This window comes from Myotis yumanensis, unplaced genomic scaffold (genome assembly GCF_028538775.1).
Source record: "Myotis yumanensis isolate MYYU_CA2020_CCGP unplaced genomic scaffold, mMyoYum1.0.hap1 SCAF_8, whole genome shotgun sequence".
Taxonomy (NCBI): Eukaryota; Metazoa; Chordata; class Mammalia; order Chiroptera; family Vespertilionidae; genus Myotis; species Myotis yumanensis.
The window spans coordinates 86,199,217-86,219,362 of record NW_027223759.1 but is presented as its reverse complement, the minus strand read 5'-3'; the positions used below and the strand labels follow the sequence as shown (position 1 = coordinate 86,219,362).

The 20,146-nt window shown below is 51.5% G+C and overlaps 1 protein-coding gene across 5 annotated transcripts in view; it reads left to right on the top strand.

The window, feature by feature from the left end:
* Window positions 1–20,146, top strand: part of TFCP2L1 (transcription factor CP2 like 1) — a 67,103-nt gene that overhangs the window by 15,357 nt on the left and 31,600 nt on the right. For all 5 annotated transcript variants that reach the window (XM_070423152.1, XM_070423151.1, XM_070423153.1 and 2 more), the window contains exons 3-5: window positions 17,735–17,811; window positions 18,309–18,414; window positions 19,433–19,539. In XM_070423152.1, coding sequence (XP_070279253.1) covers window positions 17,735–17,811; window positions 18,309–18,414; window positions 19,433–19,539 — 290 coding nt within the window. The remainder of the gene's footprint in view (window positions 1–17,734; window positions 17,812–18,308; window positions 18,415–19,432; window positions 19,540–20,146) is intronic.

The window sequence follows — 20,146 nt, the reverse complement described above, 5'->3', positions numbered from 1 at the left end:
GCTCACCGATGTTCCAGACTTCAGTCTGGGCGGACACTCTTTTAAGCTCGCTCGCTATTCTGCAAAGTACCTTGGCTTTTTACTGTTAAAATAATCAGAACAGCGCCCTCCAAAATTTCAGGGAAAATCAGGCAGACTCGAGCCTGTGCCATAATTTACACAGCCTCATGGGAGCGCTGCACGGACGTGTCTGTGGCCGTCACGTTGTCCCCCTGCTTCCAGGTGGCACATGGCTCTATCTCTTGTGGGGTGCAGCTGGCAGCCTGGAACCTTGGGAGTGCCCAGCCCCTAAACCAGCAAGTTCCTGGCGTCCAGCACAGGCCATCAGTGGGGCTGGAGGACCGGGACCAGGTTTAATCAACTTTGCTTTGGTCACTGCACACATAGAAAGGGTCATCGTTTGTGTGGTTCATTGTAGAAAGACAGTATTTAATGCCAGGTATATCCATGGGTCTTAATAAAAGTTATTTCTCTTCTGCAGTTAAGTTTGGCTATTTTCTTGGGGTGTTTGGAGGGGAAGAGAGCAGCAAGAAGGTTAGGGTAGGAAGACCCACTTGACTCTGTGTAAGTGGATCTGAGGCTGGTCTCCGGGGCTGAGCAATTGTGGTAGAAATACTACTGAGAAGCGTGTATGCAGATCAGCCGCTCTGAGTGAGGAAGTGGCTGCTTTAACACATTTTGCTACGTGTGAAAGTAGCCATTCTGCACAGGTAGCTACTGTGATCACTACAACCCCTTCTTTTCCTAGGACAGGGGTGGGCAACCCCTGGCACGCATGCCAAACATGGCACGCCAGTAACTTTTGCTGGCACGCGAAACCCTCTCTTATAATTTTCCATTTACAATTGTGAATCTTTGTTCTCAGTGATGAATTTTGTTAAGTCTCGTAATAGGAGTAGCCTGACGGATGAAAGTAGTAGCTCGTGCATATCTCTGAAGGTCACGAAATATAAACCTGATGTAAAATCTCTGTCATCAGTGATGCAGCAGCAAAAGTCCCACTGATAATATCAAACGGAGTCATAAAGTTTTCTGTCGGACTATCAGTGTATATGTATACATTAAAAATAAATGTATTTTTCATCATCATATACTGTGTTTTTGTTGCTTGAATTAATTTTTTAATTAAATCTTTATTGTTCAGATTATTACATTTGTTCCTCTTTTTCTCCCCCATAACTCCCCTCCACCCAGTTCCCACCCCTCCCTCCACCCTCACTCCCCACCCACTGTCCTCATCCATAGGTGCACGATTTTTGTCCAGTCTCTTCCCACATCCCTCACACCCCTTTCCCCCCCAAGAATAGTCAGCCCATTCCCTTTCTATGCCCCTGATTCTATTATAATCACCAGTTCATTCTGTTCATCAGATTATTTATTCACTTGATTTTTAGATTCACTTGTTGATAGATATGTATTTGTTGTTCATAATTTGTATCTTTACCTTTTTCTTCTTCCTCTTCTTAAAGGATACCTTTCAGCATTTCATATAATACTGGTTTGGTGGTGATGAACTCCTTTAGCTTTTCCTTATCTGTGAAGCTCTTTATCTGACCTTCAATTCTGAATGATAGCTTTGCTGGATAAAGTAATCTTGGTCGTAGGTTCTTGGCATTCATCACTTTGAATATTTCTTGCCACTCCCTACTGGCCTGCAAAGTTTCTGTTGAGAAATCAGCTGATAGTCGTATGGGTACTCCCTTGTAGGTAACTGACTTTTTTTCCCTTGCTGCTTTTAAGATTCTCTCCTTGTCTTTTGCTCTTGGCATTTTAATTATGATGTGTCTTGGTGTGGTCCTCTTTGGATTCCTTTTGTTTGGGGTTCTCTGTGCTTCCTGGACTTGTAAGTCTATTTCTTTCACCAGGTAGGGGAAGTTTTCTGTCATTATTTCTTCAAATAGGTTTTCAATCTCTTGCTCTCTCTCTCTTCTTCTGGCACCCCTATAATTCAGATGTTGGTACGCTTGAAGTTGTCCCAGAGGCTCCTTACACTATCTTCGTATTTTTGGATTCTTTTTTCATTTTGCTTTTCCAGTTGGGTGTTTTTTGCTTCTTCGTATTTCAAATCTTTGACTTGATTCTTGCGATCCTCTGGTCTGCTGTTGGGAGTCTGTATAATATTCTTTATTTCAGTCAGTGTATGCTTAATTTCTAGTTGGTCCTTTATCACAACATCGAGGGTCTCACTAGATTTCTTGAGGGTCTGATTAAGTTTATTGGCGGTTTCTAGAAAATTCTTGAAAAACCTTAAAAGTGTGGTTTTGAACTCTATATCCAGTAGTTTGCTTTCCTCCATTTCTGTCATTTGTGTCCTGTTTCTTTGTCTCGGCATTTTTTATTCTTTGCTGTGTGGATAGAGTGGCTTTCTGTGCTAAGTGACCTGTAGGGCCCAGTGGCTCAGCCTCCCCAATTACCTGAGGTAGACACTCTTGGTGCACCCCTTTGTGAGCTTTGTGCACAGTCTTGCTGTAGTTAAGCCTTGATTGTTGTAGGTATCACTGGGAGGAATTGACCTCCAGGCCTATTGGCTGTGAGAATCAGCTGTGTCTACGGTGGGAGAACTTCTGTGCTGAAGACACCCTTCTGGGGCAAGACTTGCTTCAGTGGGGCTTTGGTGCTCACTGAGTCTGCCCCCTGAGTGTGTCCCTTATGGTTCTGAGTAGTTGGAATTGGATGGTCCCACTGGCTCTTGGATCTAAGGAGGTGCTAATCTAGCCTCTGCCTGAGGCTACCCAGCAGAAGCCAGCTGTAAAGCTATGCAAGTTGCCTTGGGGCCTTGGGGCAGCTGCAGTTTGTTAACACTTGGAGTGCGGGTGAATTTCCCGCCAAAATATAAGATGGCTCTGTCTTTTGGTTTTGTTCCATCCACCAAAAGGGTGGATTACAAACAAATATTTGGTAATACGCAGTTACAATCGGCCCGAGTTTACACGTTTCCCGCACTCCACCGCAAATCTATATGAACCGAGTTAAAGACGGCTATTCACGCGAGCCGACTTAACTCGTTTCCCCGCACTCCAAGTGTTAAGTAATTTTCAGATTACAAAGGGCTGGGCCTTTCATATGCAAAAGCCTCCATGCACGGCTTGGGCGGGGCGGGGTCCCAGGGGATCAATAGGGCAGGCGGAGTGAGCAGTATGGCTGCTCTCAGTCCTGTCTTAAGAGGCCCAGGCAATCGCTGTGAGTGCCTCCGAGAGAAAGCTGCCCTCGAGTTCTGACCGATGCCAGACAGTCCCGTTTCTCCCGTATGAGTCTGGGTCCCCAGAGACTTGCCCGGAACTGGAGTCAGAGCTTGAGACCCTCTCCCGATTGAAAAAGACAATCGTGTCCTCAGCCGCCAGCCCTCTCCGCATGCACCTCCGCACCTTTGTATTTTACTTCCGCACCGCACCTCCTCTGAGTCTCGGTATGCTTTTCTCTTTCCTTCTAGTTGTAGAATTTCACTCAGCCAGCCTTCCTGAGGTTCTGGATGATGTCCGTTCCGTCTTTTAGTTGTATTTTTGAAGTGGTTGTGCGAGGCAGCAGTCTCCGCTGTTTACCTATGCCACCATCTTGGTTTCTCCTCAAATGAATTTTATTATTTCTTCAAGGTTCTTCACATATGTACACCTTAAGAGATATCAAGTAGGCGTAACATGTTCTCAAAAAATTAGGGTTGACACGCAAAAGAATTTTGAGTCAGAGATTTTGCTGGTTTTGGCACGCACTCACAAAAAGGTTGCCCACCCCTTTCCTAGGAGGAGGGGGGCAGCCCAGTAAAGGTGGAATGCTCCGGGGTCAGTCGACCTGCTGAGGCGGGGCCAGGCGTGAGCCCAGGTGTGCACAGCTCTGGAGTCTGTAGAGGCCACAGGGAGAAGGACAGGTGCCTCCTGCATTGGCCCTGTGAGCTGTGCCTTCCATATAGACATGTCCCGCAAAAGGTCTGTGCCTGACTCCTTCGCTCAGCACCACCTGCGGATGCATCAGAGCTCTTCCTCTTCCTTGCCCAGGAGCACTCCGGGGGTCGGTGAGCCTTGTTTTATTTATTCATTCTTCAGGTGATGGACATCTGGCCGGTTCCCACTTTTGGGCCATGATGAAAATGTTGCTGTGAGCGGTATGCACTAGTTTTTGTGTGGCCCGGTGCTTTCGTTTCTCTTGTGCATAGCCCTAGGAGTGCAACCTCTGGGTCACATGGTCACTCTATTCAATGTTTTGAGGAGCTGCCAGACTGTTTTCTGAAGTGGCTGCAGCACTTTGCATCCCATCAGTGTATGGGGGTTCCCGTTTGTCCACACCCAGCACTAGGTATTGTCCGTCCTGACGGAGGAAGGAAGAGTGACAGAGACCGCTTCTGCTGGCCACGCCGCCACTGCTGGCAGCACACGGAGCGGAGGCCTCCAGGCGGGGTGTAGTGGGCCTCGGGGTAAACCGAACCCAGAGGCTCAGACGCCGGGAGGATTCTCGGACCCCCTTCTCTGTTCCTCGCTGGGGATCCCCTTCTGCTCTCTCTTCCCACCAGCTCCCCCTCCTCAGTGGCCAGAGGGCTGACAGCCAGGCAATCAAAAGTGCTCAACACCTAGAGAGCTGGCACTCTCTTCCCCGCTCCCACTCCACACTCCCAGGGAGGGGCTGTTGGCCTGGTGGGCCCTGTGTAAGCATGGCTGCGCCCACCCTCCCCTTCTCCACTCTGGAAGCAGGGCTAGTGGTGGAGCTGTTCCCTGAGGTGGCCATAGGCGTGCACTCTCCTGGGAGGCTGGGGGGACGGGGAAGGAGGCTGTGGTTGTCTCAGGCTAGACTGACAGTGGCTGCCCCTTACCTAGCTTACCAGTGGCTAAGACAGAAAGTGGATGGCCTGGGGCCTGATGACGGTGGCTGGGAGGAGAGCAACCAGGCTGTCAGGCTCCCACCTCTAAGATCTGGCCCATCAAGGGCATGTGAGTGCCTCAGCCCCAGCGCGGATGTGGTTCCCGGCTGGAGGGAGGTGCCCCAGTGAGTCCAGTCCTGAGCTTATGCAGAGATTTGGTTTTCTCTCTTCACTGTCCTTTGTCCTACTAACTTAGGCTTTCACATCCCACCACCTGTCAACCTTTTCTAATATGCACACAGAAAATTAGCACTTTATTTTCATTTGCATTTATGTCATTTTTAACCACAGGAGTGAAATTGAGCATCTTCTCAGATGTTTACATGCCTTTCTTGTATCCATTGCCTTTTTTCTTCTGTTGCTTTTTTGCTTATTGACCTGTGAGAACCACTGCATTGGCTGGAACTGTAATTCAAAATGGGCTGGTCAGCGGTTTCATAGGCTTTAGTACAGCAGTGTAGCTGGGTACAAGTACCACATGAAAAATTAGTGGATTTCCTGTGAGCCAGCAACAGCCACATATAAAATAAAACAGCAAAAGGAGATTCCATTCACAGCACCAACAGCAAATCAATGTTTAGAATGCTGACCCACTGGAGTCCGAGGCTCCTGATTTGGAGTCCTGGCAGTGCGCCGGAGCTCTGAGCTCGCCACCTGCTGGGCCCCCCACGTTTACTCTCTACAGTTCTGGCTGCGGCTTGGGAATCTGGGGCATTTGGAGGAAGAAAAAGAGAATACTTTTTGACTGAAAGAAAAGTGTCAAATAGTACTGAGGCCCTGGCAGGACGTGCTTGGCGGTTAGAGAGTCGGCCTGTGCACCAAAGGGTCACTGGTTCGATTCCAGTCAAGGGCACATGCCTGGGTTTCAGGTTCAGACCCCAGCCCCTGTCGGGCACGTGTGGGAGAAAACCAATCGATGTGTTTCTCTCACATTGATGTTTCTCTCTCTCTCTCCCTTCCTCCCTCTCTCCCTCCTACTCTCTCTCTTTAAAAAAAATAGTACTCTATACCTTTTACCCAGCTTCCCGTAATGCTCACATGTAACTGGTGCAGTCATTGGAGCCGGCAGGCACACTGCTGCGGCTCTGCGGACTCTGCTGCGTCTCTATGTGACTTTTACCTGCCCCGCTGCTGCCCCCGTTCCCGGTGTCTGTGCAGGACCCAGTGGCCCTTCATTGCCATGTTTCCGTGGTCTCCGGCCTGTGACAGTCCCTTAGCCCTTCTTGTCTCCCGTGACTTCACACTTCAGAGGTACCCGGTCAGCTGTGCACGTGCCCCCATGTGGGTTTCTCTGATGTTTTTTAGTGACGAGAGGGAGGCTGCGCACTCCCGCCGCTGCGCCTGCCAGTACAGCGTATCGGGGTCTTGACGCTCAGCTGTCTTCTGCTGGTGGTCGTGACCTTGATGATTTCGGAGTGTCTGCCGGGTTTCTCTGCTGAAAGTCACTGTTTTTCCCTTTGTCATTAATAAATACCTTGAGGAAGACACTGGGAGACAGGCTGATGTCTCGATTAGCCTTAAACTCGCACCCACGGATTGCACCATCCACTGGGAGGTCTTGCGGCCCTGTTTTTACCTGCTTCCCTCTTCTTCCCACTTTTAACAGTTGGGACGCTGCTGCAGAAAGAGCTTTCTCTTCTCCACATTAGTGTACGTATTTATTATATCATGTAGACGGGTGGGTATTTATTTTACACTGTGGGCTAAAATTCAACGCTGTCCTCTAGTGCGTCGCTCACACCGCGCCAGTGTGGCCAGTGGGGGCTCCCTGAGCCTGACTGCTGCGTCCTCTGCCCTGCCTCACCCTTTTCCCGAGCGTTTCCTCACACCTGACCTACGAGATGCTTCAGACAAAAGGAGCACTGGGTACCTCCCTGCCCCAGACGTTTCTCTAACGTGTCTGCAGGACGTGACTGACTCCTACTTCTGTGCGTCCGCACACATGCCCACCACCTGCCAAGGACTGGTATTTACCGGAGATCCACTAGGTGCCAGGCAGAGGCCTGGGCCCTGCCGTCTGTGTGTGCGAGAGGGAAGCGCCTCACCCGAGGTCGCCGGTGGTCGGCCCTCAGGACTGGGATTGGGCCTGTGGCGGCTGAGCCTTCTCCCTGAAGCGTGCCTGTGTGGGATGCTCTGTCCACACACGTGCGTGACACTGCACATATGCAAGTGACCGGACAAGCCCCCGTGCTGGACAGTGCGCAGCATTATGCTCTCTGTCTGCCCTCAGGTCAGGGCTGTTGGCGCCCAGCCCTCCTTTCTCTGAGGTGATGGTGGCCTCCATCATGCTTTATGTGGCATTAATCACCCAAAGCAGTAACTGCTGGAAAGTAAACAACCTGTAAGTCTTGGCCGGCCAGGGCAATTGCCTCCTGTTCTTGGGAACATTGTGATCTGGGCAGGAGGCCCTGCCCTGGGTTCCGCTTGCTGGGCAGAGCCACTCTGCGGGAGAGCCGGTGGGCACGGCCCCGGGCAGGCAGCAGCAGCGGTATGGGCTGCCCCCACCTCCCTACCTCAGGCCTAGAAGCCCTCCCCCTGCCACCCATCTCCCCCTCTGCCCCCAAGCCCCTTCCGGTTGAGGGTTGAGTCATCCGGCCTGGGGGCATGTCCTAGTTTGGCTTCCTCCTGGCTGTGTGACCTTGGATGGCCTTGGGCAGCGGGCATGGGCGGGCGGGGCTCAGTGCAGGAGGAGCATGTAAGGCTTGTTGTTTGGAAGAGGCAGTTGTGACTGGAACTTGCTGAGGGCTTGTCATAGGCCAGGCTGAGTACATTGTCTCATCTGATCCTCACAGCCGCCTGCGAGGAACATTTTGCAGATGCGGAGCGTGAGCTGCAGAGAAGTTCCTGAACTTGCCAGGACGCGGAGGGTCTGGCTCAGCTCTGTCTGACCTGACGTCACATCCTCTCTCCCTCTTGTCCTGGACCAGCCCCAGGCTGTGCTGTCTTCACTGCCAACTGGGGCGCAGCACTCCTGCCCTGGGCCTCGGTGTTCTCACCTCTAAAATGGGCACAGTCGTATTGTGCTTGTGGGTCCTTGGGGTGGCCTCCCAGAGAGAGGCTGGTTGAAGGACCTCTCTCTGTCTGACTTCAGTTGCATGTGTTTGGTGTTTTATTGATGAAATGCAGACTGTTTTCCCCAAGTGCCCACCTGTGTGATGGGCTCCAGGTACCAGCCTGGCACTGGAATAAAAACACCAACCATTGCCCCTGTGGACGGACACCTGTTACATGCTTGGAGTGGAATGAACACCCCCCCTCCCCTTTTTTTTTAAATTCATACGTAGTATATTCCTAGTTTTTAAAAAGTTGATGCTGAAAATGTATATAATTTAAAAGGGAAGTATTCTTCTTGATCCACTGTCAGACTCACAAATATAAGGGCATGTGTATAACATTTTAAATAAAAGTACAATCACACTGTGTCCTATTATTCAGGACTTCTTGGATGGCATAGTTAGGTCTCAGGCTGTTGGTGTCCGCAGGGTTGATGGTTGTCAAAATGCCCAATGGGCCGTGACGCACTGTCTCCCGCTCCTGCAGGTGTGAAGGCCACTCCCCGTCTTTTGTCCTGGAGGGCGAGCAGGTAGCTGCCGCCGAGGCTGGCGTGGCACTGCCTGCATTTGGCATGTCTGTGACTGTTAGGAGGTGGAGCATCTCTTCACGTTCTGCTTGTTTGGCTTAGTTCCAGCTCTGCTGTTTGCTTTAGGGAATTTATATCAAATTCTGCCTCCACCAGTTACAGGTCTGTCACATGCCAGTACTGTACAGGGGCTGGTGTGAGTGTGCAAATTGGTTCAGGTGAACTGGTAAGCGGGCCTCGAGGGCTTCCAGTCCACTTGGGGAGCTACAGCATAGCCGTCACGTGGGAGAGCCGAGGGGGAAAGTGGCAGAGTGCCCAAAGAAGTGGAGAGGAAGCTTGAACATCCTGTGAAAATTCAAATAAAGTTTTATTGGAACACAGCCAGGCCCCATTCACTCACATACTGTCTGTGGCTGCTTCCTTGTTTCTATGGTGGGGTTTAGTAGTTGTGACAGAGAGCTGTGGCCCGCAGGCTGAAAATAGTTACTGTCCGGCCTTTGCGGGGAAACTGCTGATGCCGGGCCAGATGTTACATGTGTGGTTGCGTGAAGGAAGAGGGAGGAAGCAAAGGTGAGCTGAGCTCCTACCTGGGCAGGCACAGTGTAGAGTGCTGCATGTGTGAGTTTCGTTTCATTTTCCTTGGAAACCTTTTCTCTTCCATCCCTTATTCTCATTGCCCTCCGCCCCCCATTTCTGTGTGGGGTGGAGGTAAGGAAGCGAGGAGTGGAGGCTGAGCTCAGGTCTAGGGTTGGGGTAGAGGGAAACTCCAACCCTTGCAAATGTTCAGGGCCATTTGGTCTGGATCCAAGCCATTCTGCCAGGGTTGTGGCCAGCAGAGGAGCCCACCTCTGCTGGGGGCTAAGGATGGAGTGCTGAGCTGGCGGGGCAGGGCTCCGGGCATTGCTGGTGGGAGTGGGGAGGTGGGGGGAAAGCGTATGGCCACCCCTCCTCTCCCTCAGGTGCTCCAGGCCCTCCCCCTCTGGGCTGGGCTGGTGGCTGTGGAGGATGGTTTACATCACCTGGTGCCGACCCATTCTCCTTCCCTGCTTTAAAGGCCTTTCACATTTCCAAAGTAGAGGGTGGGGCCAGAGATAGTGAAAGCTTTGAGGCCAAGGACTCCGTGTGCCAGCCGTGCGGGGCTGGACGCACCTTCAGTCCTCCCACACCCCTGCGTTTAAGTACCGACACCGTCCACTTTTTGGAGACATGGAAGCTAGTGCTCACAAATGGAGCCAATAGTAAGTGGTGGGTCCAGATGTGAGCCCAGGCCCACACCTGGGTGCTGACCAGGTTCCCAAGGTAATTTTTGGGGTACGTAGAAGAACATCGATTGTTGCATATCTATATAATTTTTACAATTACTGTTTATGATATATATTTTTTAATATATCATTTTCATGTTTTTATTGTTTTTCCATTTCTTTTTTTGATATATATTTTTTTATTGATTCAGAGAGAAAGGGAGAGGGAGAGAGAGAGAGAAACATCAATGATGAGAGAGAACCATGGAACGGCTGCCTCCGGCACATCCCCTACTGGGGATTGAGGCCACGACCCGGGCATGTGCCCTGATGGGGAACCGAATCCCAGGACCCTTCAGTCCACAGGCCGACGCTCTATCCACTGAGCCAAACTGGTTAGGGCTATGGTATATGATTTTGATTTTGTATTTGCAGTGATGATAAACACTTAAAAAATTAAGTTTAAAAAGTGAGTTGATCAAATAAAATGGGCTCTTCATGTTGCAGGCTGTTTCTAATTTCATTGGCAAAATTGTGAGGTGGTGTGTGAACGAGTGGGGCAGTCAGTCAGCCTGCACCCTATGGCAGCATCTTGGGATTGTGCCTAGTATGTCCCTGGCGCAGAGGGTGGGGTGAGGTGTGCAGGGGCTGCTGAACAGAAAGCAGTACAGAGCGAGGACTGGCTCCAGCATTCCTCCCCACTCCATGGTTGTGTGTGTGACGGAAATATTTTACTTTCAGGTCGATTGATTACAGAGAATAAGAGAACAAATAATCATGCTCAACACAGTTTTTTCAACCTTGCCAAATTTGCTTCTGATTTTTACTTTTTTCTCATTTGTTGCTTTCCCTCTTCTCCAGAAGCAAAACCAATTTGTGAAGTTGGTGTTGGTTTGAGGTTGAGTGCACATTCGTAAATTTTTACTCTTTGCATAGTCAGCCCTAAAAATAAATAGTATTGTTTTGCATGTCTTCAAACTTTATACAAGTTATTTATATGTATATTACCATGTAGTTCTTTTGTTTAACATTATGTTTCTGAGATTTCTCCATGTTGTTTAAAGTGCCATTTGCTATTCCATTCCAAGTTAAATAATAGAATTAACATCTCTCTCTTCTTATTGCTGAATCTGTGGGTTGTTGACAGTTTCTCCTGTGATGAGCATTTTTGCCTGTTTCCTGGTGCACAGCAAGTTCTGCTTTAGGATATGCCTGTAGAACTGGAATGAATTTATTATATATGGTGTGAGGTAGGGATTTATTTTTCCATATGGATAACCAGTCATCCTGCACCCTTGAAAAGCTGTCTTTTTTCTCACTGCCATAGATCAAGTTTCCAAGTATCTGAAAATGTATTTGTGAACTCTTCCCCCGCCCCCATTGGTCTGTTTATCTCCATGAAAAAAATGACATGGTTTTGGTACTGTGACCTTCAGAGTCTTTTAAATGGTTTAGGAACATGTGTTTCATGGAGATGAGTTTTTCAGAAGGAAACGAATATCAAACCTTATGCCACAGTGTAGTTACATATCCACATAGCACTTCTTGGTTCAGAGAACTAAGATCATGGGGCATAAGGATTTGAGCCTTAAGGGAAGGGGGGAGGGTTTAGGTGTGTGGACGAGGCTCATGCAATAAAGTGAATATCAAGAAATTCAGGAGGAATGAAATAGACTCTGTGAATATTTGAAGCAAGAAGACACTGTGGGAGAGAACCAAGATGGCAGCGTAAGGTACAGACCTGTGCGTGCTGCCTCCCACAACAACATTGAAAATACCAACTATAAAACAAAACAGCTATCATTCAGAACCATGGGAAAGCTGGCCCAGTGGAAGTTCTACAACTGAGTAGGATAGAAAGAAGAGCATTGAGACTGAGTAGGATATGCAGAGGTGCCAAGAGCAGAGGTGCAGAGTTGCATGCCAGGCGGGCTGCAACTGGATGTGCGGTTTTTTCAATCGAAAGGGGTTACAAACTCTTGAATCCAATGAGCTTGTTTAGGGCAGGATTCTGAGGTTCCAGACCCCTACAGGGAGAGGCGGGAAGGCCTTGCAGCGGGTCGGAAAGCGAGGGCGGCTTTCTCACGGAGCTGCTCGCCGGCACTCGGGGACGTGGAGACGCGGAGTCGCGGAGAGGCGAGGAGTCGTGGAGACGCCATTGCTGTTTGCTCTGTCCTGATGATTCCCTGAGACCCTGCCCTACTCAATTTACATCACCGCCCAAGCTTTGTCAGTGGCACAAAAGGAACCACATGCACTTTTGTAGCTTAACCCAACAAACTGCAGATTTCAACTCCTCGCACCCATAAGGGACACACTCAAGAAGCAGAATCAGGTTCGGAGGAAGCCGGAACTGGACCCGGCTGGGCCGGCAACATGGAACCCCTGTACCAGCAAATGCACAAACAGGTCCACCAGATCCAGTCTCACATGGGACGCCGGGAGACGGCAGACAAGCAGTCTGTGCACTTAGTAGAAAACAAAATCCAAGCAAGCATACCAGAAATTCAGCCAGCAAGAACGCCTGGAGATTTTGTCCAGTAAGGAGTCGCCCAACAAAAGACAGAATGCCAAACTTCGTGTTGCTGAGATGGCCCCCGTGAGGCTGAGACGGCCCTCGTGAGGCTGAGCTGGCCCCAGTGAGGCTGAGAGGGCCCCTACGAGGCTGTGACGGCCCCAGGGAAGCCGAGAAAAATACCACATGATCTCACTCATTTATGGATAATAAAGACCATTATAAACTGATGAACAAAAATAGATACAAAGGCAGAGCAGCATTGAACAGACTGTCAAACTACAGTGGGAAGCCTGGGGAGGGTTGGGGGGGGGGCGTAAGAGATCAACTGAAGGACTTGTATGCATGCATATAAGCATAACCAATGGACACAAGACACTGGGGAGTAGGGGAGGCCGGGGGAATGTCAAGGGGGCGAAAAAAGGAGACATGTGTAATAAAACAAAATTAAATAAAAAACAAAACAAACAAACAAACAGATACTGTGTGGAGTAGTTTGGCTAGGATTTAGTCCTTGGAGTCAGAGAGACCCAGGTTTGATCTTCAGCAAGGTACTCTGGATCATAATTTCTTCATCTATAATGGGGTTGCCCTGGCTGGGTGGCTCAGTTGGTTGGAGTATTGTCCTGGTACACCAAAAGGTTGGGGGTTCAATTTCTGGTCTGGGCACATACCTAGGTTGTGGGTTTGATGCCCCCCCCTTCGGTCTGGGGCATCTATGGGAGGCAACTGATTGATGTTTCTCTCTCACATCAATGTTTCTCTCTCTCTCTCTCTCTCTCTCTCTCTCTCTCTCATCAGTAAAATAAAACAAAAATATCCTTGGGTGAGGATTAAAAAAAGGTGTCAATAATGTATTTTCCTTATGGATTGTTGAGAGGACTAAATGAAATAATGCACATAAGTGGCATAGCTGACCTTTGTCTTTCTTTCCCACATTTTGCATTCTGAAATTAGAACAGGCTTTACTGTGATTTCCTGCCGTGATTTCGTTTTGCTCTCAGATCACTGTTGAGATCAGTGATCCGAGAGCAGGAAACGGAGTGTTTTATAGGCACGAAGGTGGAGTCAGTGTGCTCTAAGCTCATCCTGGGACTTGTCGTTACTGCTGGTCCTAAAGGAAGAAGGAAGGAGGGAAACACCATCTTAACTTGGGATGGTGAAGGTATGGGTGCTCTTAATGTCATAGATGCTGCGGGCAGTAGAGCGGGGATAGATGGTGATGGAAGGAGACTTGAGCTGGGTGGTGAACACACAATACAATATACAGATGATGGATTGTCGAATTGCACACCTGAAACCTATGTAATGTTAATAACCAATGCCACCCAATAAATTCAATAAGAAAAAAAGATTCTATAGGCATCTTCGCTGAGCAAGAAATAACTTCCAGAAAGGAGAAGTTGGCAATCATGTAGAACTACCTGTCCTCGGACCAGCAAATGACACCCCCATGGAGGGTGTGGCAAAGAGGGCAGTAGCTTCTGGAAACATTTAGTTTCTGCTCCTGGCTCTGCCACTGACTGCTGTGTGAGCTTGTCCAAGTGTAACCTCTCTGAGCCTCTGCTTCCGTCTACCAGTGGGCTCTTCCCACACGCCCCATCATGTGGTCTGAGGGTCAGGTGGCTTCATACCTGAGCAGACTTGCCACTGGATCAGCAGCCAGTGGGTGGAAGCTGCCCCTCACTGTTCCCCGGCACACCTCTGCCCTCACACCTCGGGGCTGCTGAGGATTGCTTTCTCATCCATTCTCCCCTTCAATTCCCCCCCTCCTGCCCACTCTTCACAGTCTATCTCTAATGTTATCTCCTCCATTCTGGGTGAGTGTTGCCCGCCTCTTAGAGATTTTTCAAATTCTGCCTTACAGTAGTGCTTTTCCTGTGCTGTTCAACATTCCCTAGAAAATTGCTAACCTTTGAGGGCAGGAGTGTGTCTTACTTTTGCAAACCCTGTAGTTCCAGCACAGTGACATAGCAAAGAATGTGAAATCACGGTCAAGCTTTTGCTGAGTACCTGCTATTCCTTAACCGTTTGAGTCCCAAGCAGCGCGATTGCGCTGCTGAGATTTTATGTCGAGAAAACATACGATTCGTTTGAGTCCCAGGGGGGATTGAAAAAACACTGTCGAAGAATCCCAAATTGCAACCGCAATTTCTCTAAATGAGTACGAAAAGACCCAAACAGCGTGATAGCGCTTGTTTTATTTTATGTCGAGAAATACCAAGCAGCGCGATTGCGCTGCTTGGGACTCAAACGGTTAAACAGCACAGTGGTGAGCTAAACAGTCCTGGCCCACCCACGCCCCAGGGAGACCCGCCAAGCAGAGGAATGCCCATGCGCTTCAGGTTGAGTGAGATTTCCCCTCGCACATCAGCTGGTGGATGGCCATGAACAGCTGTCTTCTGGATGGTGCTCTGCTGAGGGGAGCAGGGCTCGGCGGGGGGCGGGGGAGGGGGGGGGAGGACAGGCCTGAGGAGGGAGGCTGGGCGGTGTCCTGGCTGAGGCCTGAGTCAGGGAGGTGCCATGTGGCTGGGAGGGGCTCTAGAGCGCATGCAAGAGGAAGGGATGAGGAGTGACTTTCTGTAGGGAAGCACACAGGTCAGGTCTCTGCTGGAGGAGGGGGCTGTGACCTGGGCCTGGGTCAGGTCTCTGCTGATGGTGGAGGAGGGGGCTGTGACCTGGGTCTGGGTCAGGTCTCTGCTGGAGGAGGAGGGGGCTGTGACCTGGGTCTGGGTCAGGTCTCTGCTGATGGTGGAGGAGGCTGTGACCTGGGTCTGGGTCAGGTCTCGGCTAATGGAGGAGGAGGCTGTGACCTGGGTCTGGGTCAGGTCTCTGCTGGTGGAGGAGGAGGCTGTGACCTGGGTCTGGGTCAGGTCTCTGCTGGTGGAGGAGGGGGCTGTGACCTGGGTCTGGGTCAGGTCTCTGCTGGTGGAGGAGGGGGCTGTGACCTGGGCCTGGGTCAGGCCTAAAGCCCCACTATAGAACTGCTCTGTAGGACAGCAGGTGCCTCCGCTGGGCATGAGCTGAGGGTGCTGCAGTGCTGGGTCAGTATTCATTGAGCCGTGGGGCACCTGTCCACCCAGGTAATGAGCACTTGGGTGCTGGGCCTCATGCCAGCCATTGCTCTCCTCCTGGGAACAGGAGGACACTGGAAACCAGTTAGGGTGTGAGAGGCTCCATGTTACGTTGCCCTCAGAGGAGTGTCGGCTCTTGAGCCTGGAAATGTGTGTTAAAAATCCGACTTTTTCGGAAAGTTAGAAGTGTTGGTTAGGCCTGCGAGGCCTTCCTGGGAGTTGTGAGTTCTGAACGGGCAGTGGGCAGGACAAGATTTTGGGGTTCGCGCCGCTTCCCTCTGGCATGATGTGCCCAGTGCATTGCCCTGCACGGGCCGTGGCATGTTCGTCAAGTGTCCGCAGGGCCTGTAAGACGGGCTGGGAAAGCTGGGGGAGGGGCCCACTTCCCGAGAAGAAGGTTTGCCGATGGCTGTTTCTGAGCTGCGGGCGCTGGGGGCACTGTGTCCACTCTGCTGGCTCCGTCCGAGGAGTCGCACGGAATTCGGCGCATAGTTGTAGCTCAGCATATGTTTGAGGCAAATGACTTAATTTCATATTTTTGTCCATTCTGTTCATTGTGTGTGTGTAGGGGGGGGGTATGTTAGTTTCCTGTGGCTCCTTCAGCAAGGTACTGCAAGCATATTAACTCGGAGCAGTGGAGGTCGATTCTCCGGCAGGTCTGGAGGCTGGACACCGGGAATTGGCCAGGCCCAGCTCCCTGGGGCCTCAGGGGCCGGCCTGTTCTCTGCCTCCTCGTCTGGTGGGTCTCCGGGAGGCGTGGCTGTATCCGTCTCTGTGCCCACGGCCCCTCCTCCTTCCCTCTGTGTGTCTCTCACAAGGACACCTGTCCCTGTGCCCAGGACACAGGACACAACCAGGCTGAGCTCCTCATCCCATGCTTCCTAACCTACTTGCATCTGCAAGGACTCTTGTTTCCAGATTAGGTGACCCTCAGGTCCTGGAGATGAGGGTGCAGGCTTATTGGGGGGGAACCATTCAGTCTACTGTAAGGGGTCTTAGTATTTTTCTAATCAGCTCTCTTTTAGCTATTTTTAAGACTGTTAGTCACTGGGTGTGTGTGTCCTAGCTTGTTGTTTGCAATATATATATATATATAGCTAGATTTCACTCCCCCTCCCACGATTTTAGGTTCAGAAAGTCCTTCCCCACTGACTGTCCGATAAGTAGTCATTCACGTGACAATAAAACCTTAGGAAATTAACTTTTAAAGCCAGTGGTAACCTGGGTCTGCACTTTGGAAAAAATAGCTGATCTTAACAGGTGAACATTTGAACAGACCTGTACACGCAAACACACAGATGAGAGAGAAACCTGCAAACCCAGGGCGGCCTGAGTAAGGCCTGGGCTTAGCTAACTTGGTGCCACAGCCGGTTCCTGGTGCCACCACCGGGCACGCTGGCTGGGCACCAGGGCCTTTCTGTTCTATTTTTGTAATTTCTTGTAGACTATCATTATTTTAAAAAAAGATTTTTTTAAAAACAGTGAATCAGATTTACCAATACCAACTATTAAATAATTTATTCTGTGATTTGTAAGCTGTGACAGATTGACTCGAGGGCCACAATGGGTTCTTAAACTGGACCGGAGGGCCGGAACAAAAGCATGGATGGAGTGTTTGTGTGAACTAATATAAATTCAAAGTAAACATCATTACATAAAAGGGTACGGTCTCTTTTTTTTTAGTTTTATTCATTTCAAACGGGCCGGATCCGGCCCGCGGGCCGTAGTTTGCCCACGGCTGTGCTAGGGTGTTGTAGCGCTGTGGTCAAACTTATTTAACTTGGGGAAAGTGACACATTTGATGTGTGGTCTTTCCCCTAGAAACGATGTGCCCTCCCTTTTATTCAGGCTGCACTTTCTCTTCTAATGACATGTGTGCAGCTTGGTCAGAGATACTTTCACGTTTTTGTTGTTATTGTGGACGAATCTCTTTTCCTTTTATACTCTAACCAGCTTGTGCTGGCTCCATGGCACCAAGCAGAATGCACCCTTTCAAATACGTGGAATTCTTTTAACTTGGTGAATGCTCTCATCTGCACCTAAGACAATGATTAACAGGCTTTCTCTTCTCTAGTTATTTAGTTAGACCTGCTGTCGGGAGGGGTGGTTGGCTGTTTACTCTGACGTGGATTTCGGTAGCTGCTCTCCACCCGAGTGTGTGGGGGACATTCTTTGGGAAGAAATACAAAGTTATGTTCCATAACTGTAATGCTAACTGTATCGGGTTGGATTCTATTTCTGTGAAAATTATAGAGGCGCTGCCTCTCAAGGGTCGTGTGGTGTGTTACCTGGGGTGCCCTTGGCCCAGCCAGGTGGTAGACAGATGGGGCTGCCCGCCCAGGGGGCCCGGAGCTGGCGCTGGGCTTTCCTCCCGGCCGCGAGCCTGGGTGGCGCTGAGGAGGCTGGGAGGCCGCTAGCTGGTGAGCCCACATTTGGAAACGCTCAGAAATGGGCACTGTACTCCTAACCGTCCTCCAGGTCAGTCTTATGAAATTCGGCTGCTGGAGAATCGGAAGCTGGGAGACTTCCAGGATCTGAACACAAAGTACGTCAAGGTAAGTCTGTGGGGTGCTCTCCCTCCCTGAGGGGCCGTGGGGGTCTCAGTGCTGGGCATGCTGTGGTGGTCAGGAGTGGCATGGGGGTTCGGGGAAAGGCCCAGAGGGGAGTGGGCCCCTGTTCCCCCAGCTGCTCTCCCAGGGACTAGGACAGGCCACAGCCCAGAGCCGAGTGGCGTGGGCTGATGGACGAGGCTCTGGGCTCCAGGTTGGCCACTCCCTGAGCTTTTCTGAGCTTCTGTTGGCTCATCAGCACAGAAGGAATGACAAGTAGCCGTGTGTGTAAAGCACTCAGTAGTCATGGACAAAGGGTAGGCAGCAGTCTGCTCGCTGCTGTTCATGTTGCTGGGGCTCTGCGGAGGGAGTGGGGCGCCCCGGGCGGACCGGACGGCTCCAGGAGGGGCGACCTTGAGGGTGGGGGCGCCCTGGCTCAGAAGGCGGCAGGTGGGTTCCTCTTGGTGCCCACACTCAGCTCCTCCTGCCTGCTTCCCTGCCAGAGCATCATCCGTGTGGTTTTCCATGACCGTCGGCTGCAGTACACAGAGCACCAGCAGCTGGAGGGCTGGCGGTGGAGCCGGCCTGGGGACCGGATCCTGGACCTCGGTGAGCATGTTGGGGTTTTCCTGGACGCCACCTGGCCTGGGCAGGGCATCTTAGGGCCCCTGTCTCGTGTGAAACCCTGTGGGAGCTGGCAGTCACCAGGCCTGCTGCCAGGAGTCCCAGGGAAGCTTTGAGAAGGAATAGCAGGTACTCAGCAAAAGCTTGACCGTGATTTCACATTCTTTGCTATGTCACTGTGCTGGAACTACAGGGTTTGCAAAAGTAAGACACACTCCTGCCCTCAAAGGTTAGCAATTTTCTAGGGAACGTTGAACAGCACAGGAAAAGCACTACTGTAAGGCAGAATTTGAAAAATCTTTTTTTTTTTTTAAATATATTTTATTGATTTTTTACAGAGAGGAAGGGAGAGAGATAGAGAGTTAGAAACATCGATGAGAGAGAAACATCGATCAGCTGCCTCCTGCACATCTCCCACTGGGGATGTGCCTGCAACCCAGGTACATGCCCTTGACTGGAATCGAACCCGGGACCTTTCAGTCCGCAGGCCGACGCTCTATCCACTGAGCCAAACCGGTTTCGGCGAATTTGAAAAATCTTTAAGAGGCAGGCAACACTCAGCCCGCAGCTCCCAGGGAGAGGCCTGATCACGTGTTAAAGGATTTTGATAAGTGATAAAGGGAAGGCTGGCATTGCAGGTGGGCCGTGGAGATGGAATCTCGGGGGCTCAGGCAGTGGTCCGTATCCTTCATCCACAGCCTTTGGGCCAGACGGGGTTTGGAATTCAGAGCTGGAATGACAGGCTGTGGTGCGTGGACACACAGCATCGGGAATGCCTCCACAGGCAGGCGAGCACAGTCCTTTCTGCAGCAAAACAACACGACTGTTCACGCAGATCGGACTAAGACTAACAGCTTCATGGCCGCCCACGCCAGGCTTGCTGCCAAAGGGGCTTGCACGGCCTGGTTTCTGAGCGTTTGGCATCTCCGTGGTTAGAGCTGGGCCTGATGGTCCCTCCTTCAGCACCGGTGTGGCTGACGGTGCGCTTTGTGTGTGTGCGCAGATATTCCACTGTCTGTTGGTATCTTGGACCCCAGGGCCAGCCCGACCCAGCTGAACACAGTCGAGTTTTTGTGGGACCCTTCGAAGAGAGCCTCCGCGTTCATTCAGGTACGTGGTGGGGGGGGGGGGGTTGGGGCTGCCTGCTGGGGGGTATGCAGGGGGAGGGGCTTCCCGCTGTGGGGTACGCAGGAGGGGGGCTGCCTGCTGGGGATTACGCAGGAGGGGTTGCTGCCTGCTGGGGGGTACGCAGGAGGGGTCTGCCTGCTGGGGATTACGCAGGAGGGGTTGCTGCCTGCTGGGGGGAACGCAGGAGGGGGGCTGCCTGCTGGGGATTACGCAGGAGGGGGGCTGCCTGCTGGGGATTACGCAGGAGGGGTTGCTGCCTGCTGGGGGGTACGCAGGAGGGGGGCTGCCTGCTGGGGATTACGCAGGAGGGGGGCTGCCTGCTGGGGATTACGCAGGAGGGGGGCTGCCCACTAGGGGGTACGCAGGAGGGGGGCTGCCCACTGGGGGGTACGCGGGGGGCGCTGCTCACTGGGGGGTATGCGGGGGGGCTGCCCACTGGGGGGTACGCAGGTGGAGGGCTGCCCACTGGGGGGTACGCAGGAGGGGGCTTCCCACTGGGGGGTACGCAGGAGGGGGGCTGCCCACTGGGGGGTACGCAGGAGGGGGGCTGCCCACTGGGGGGTACGCAGGAGGGGGCTGCCCACTGGGG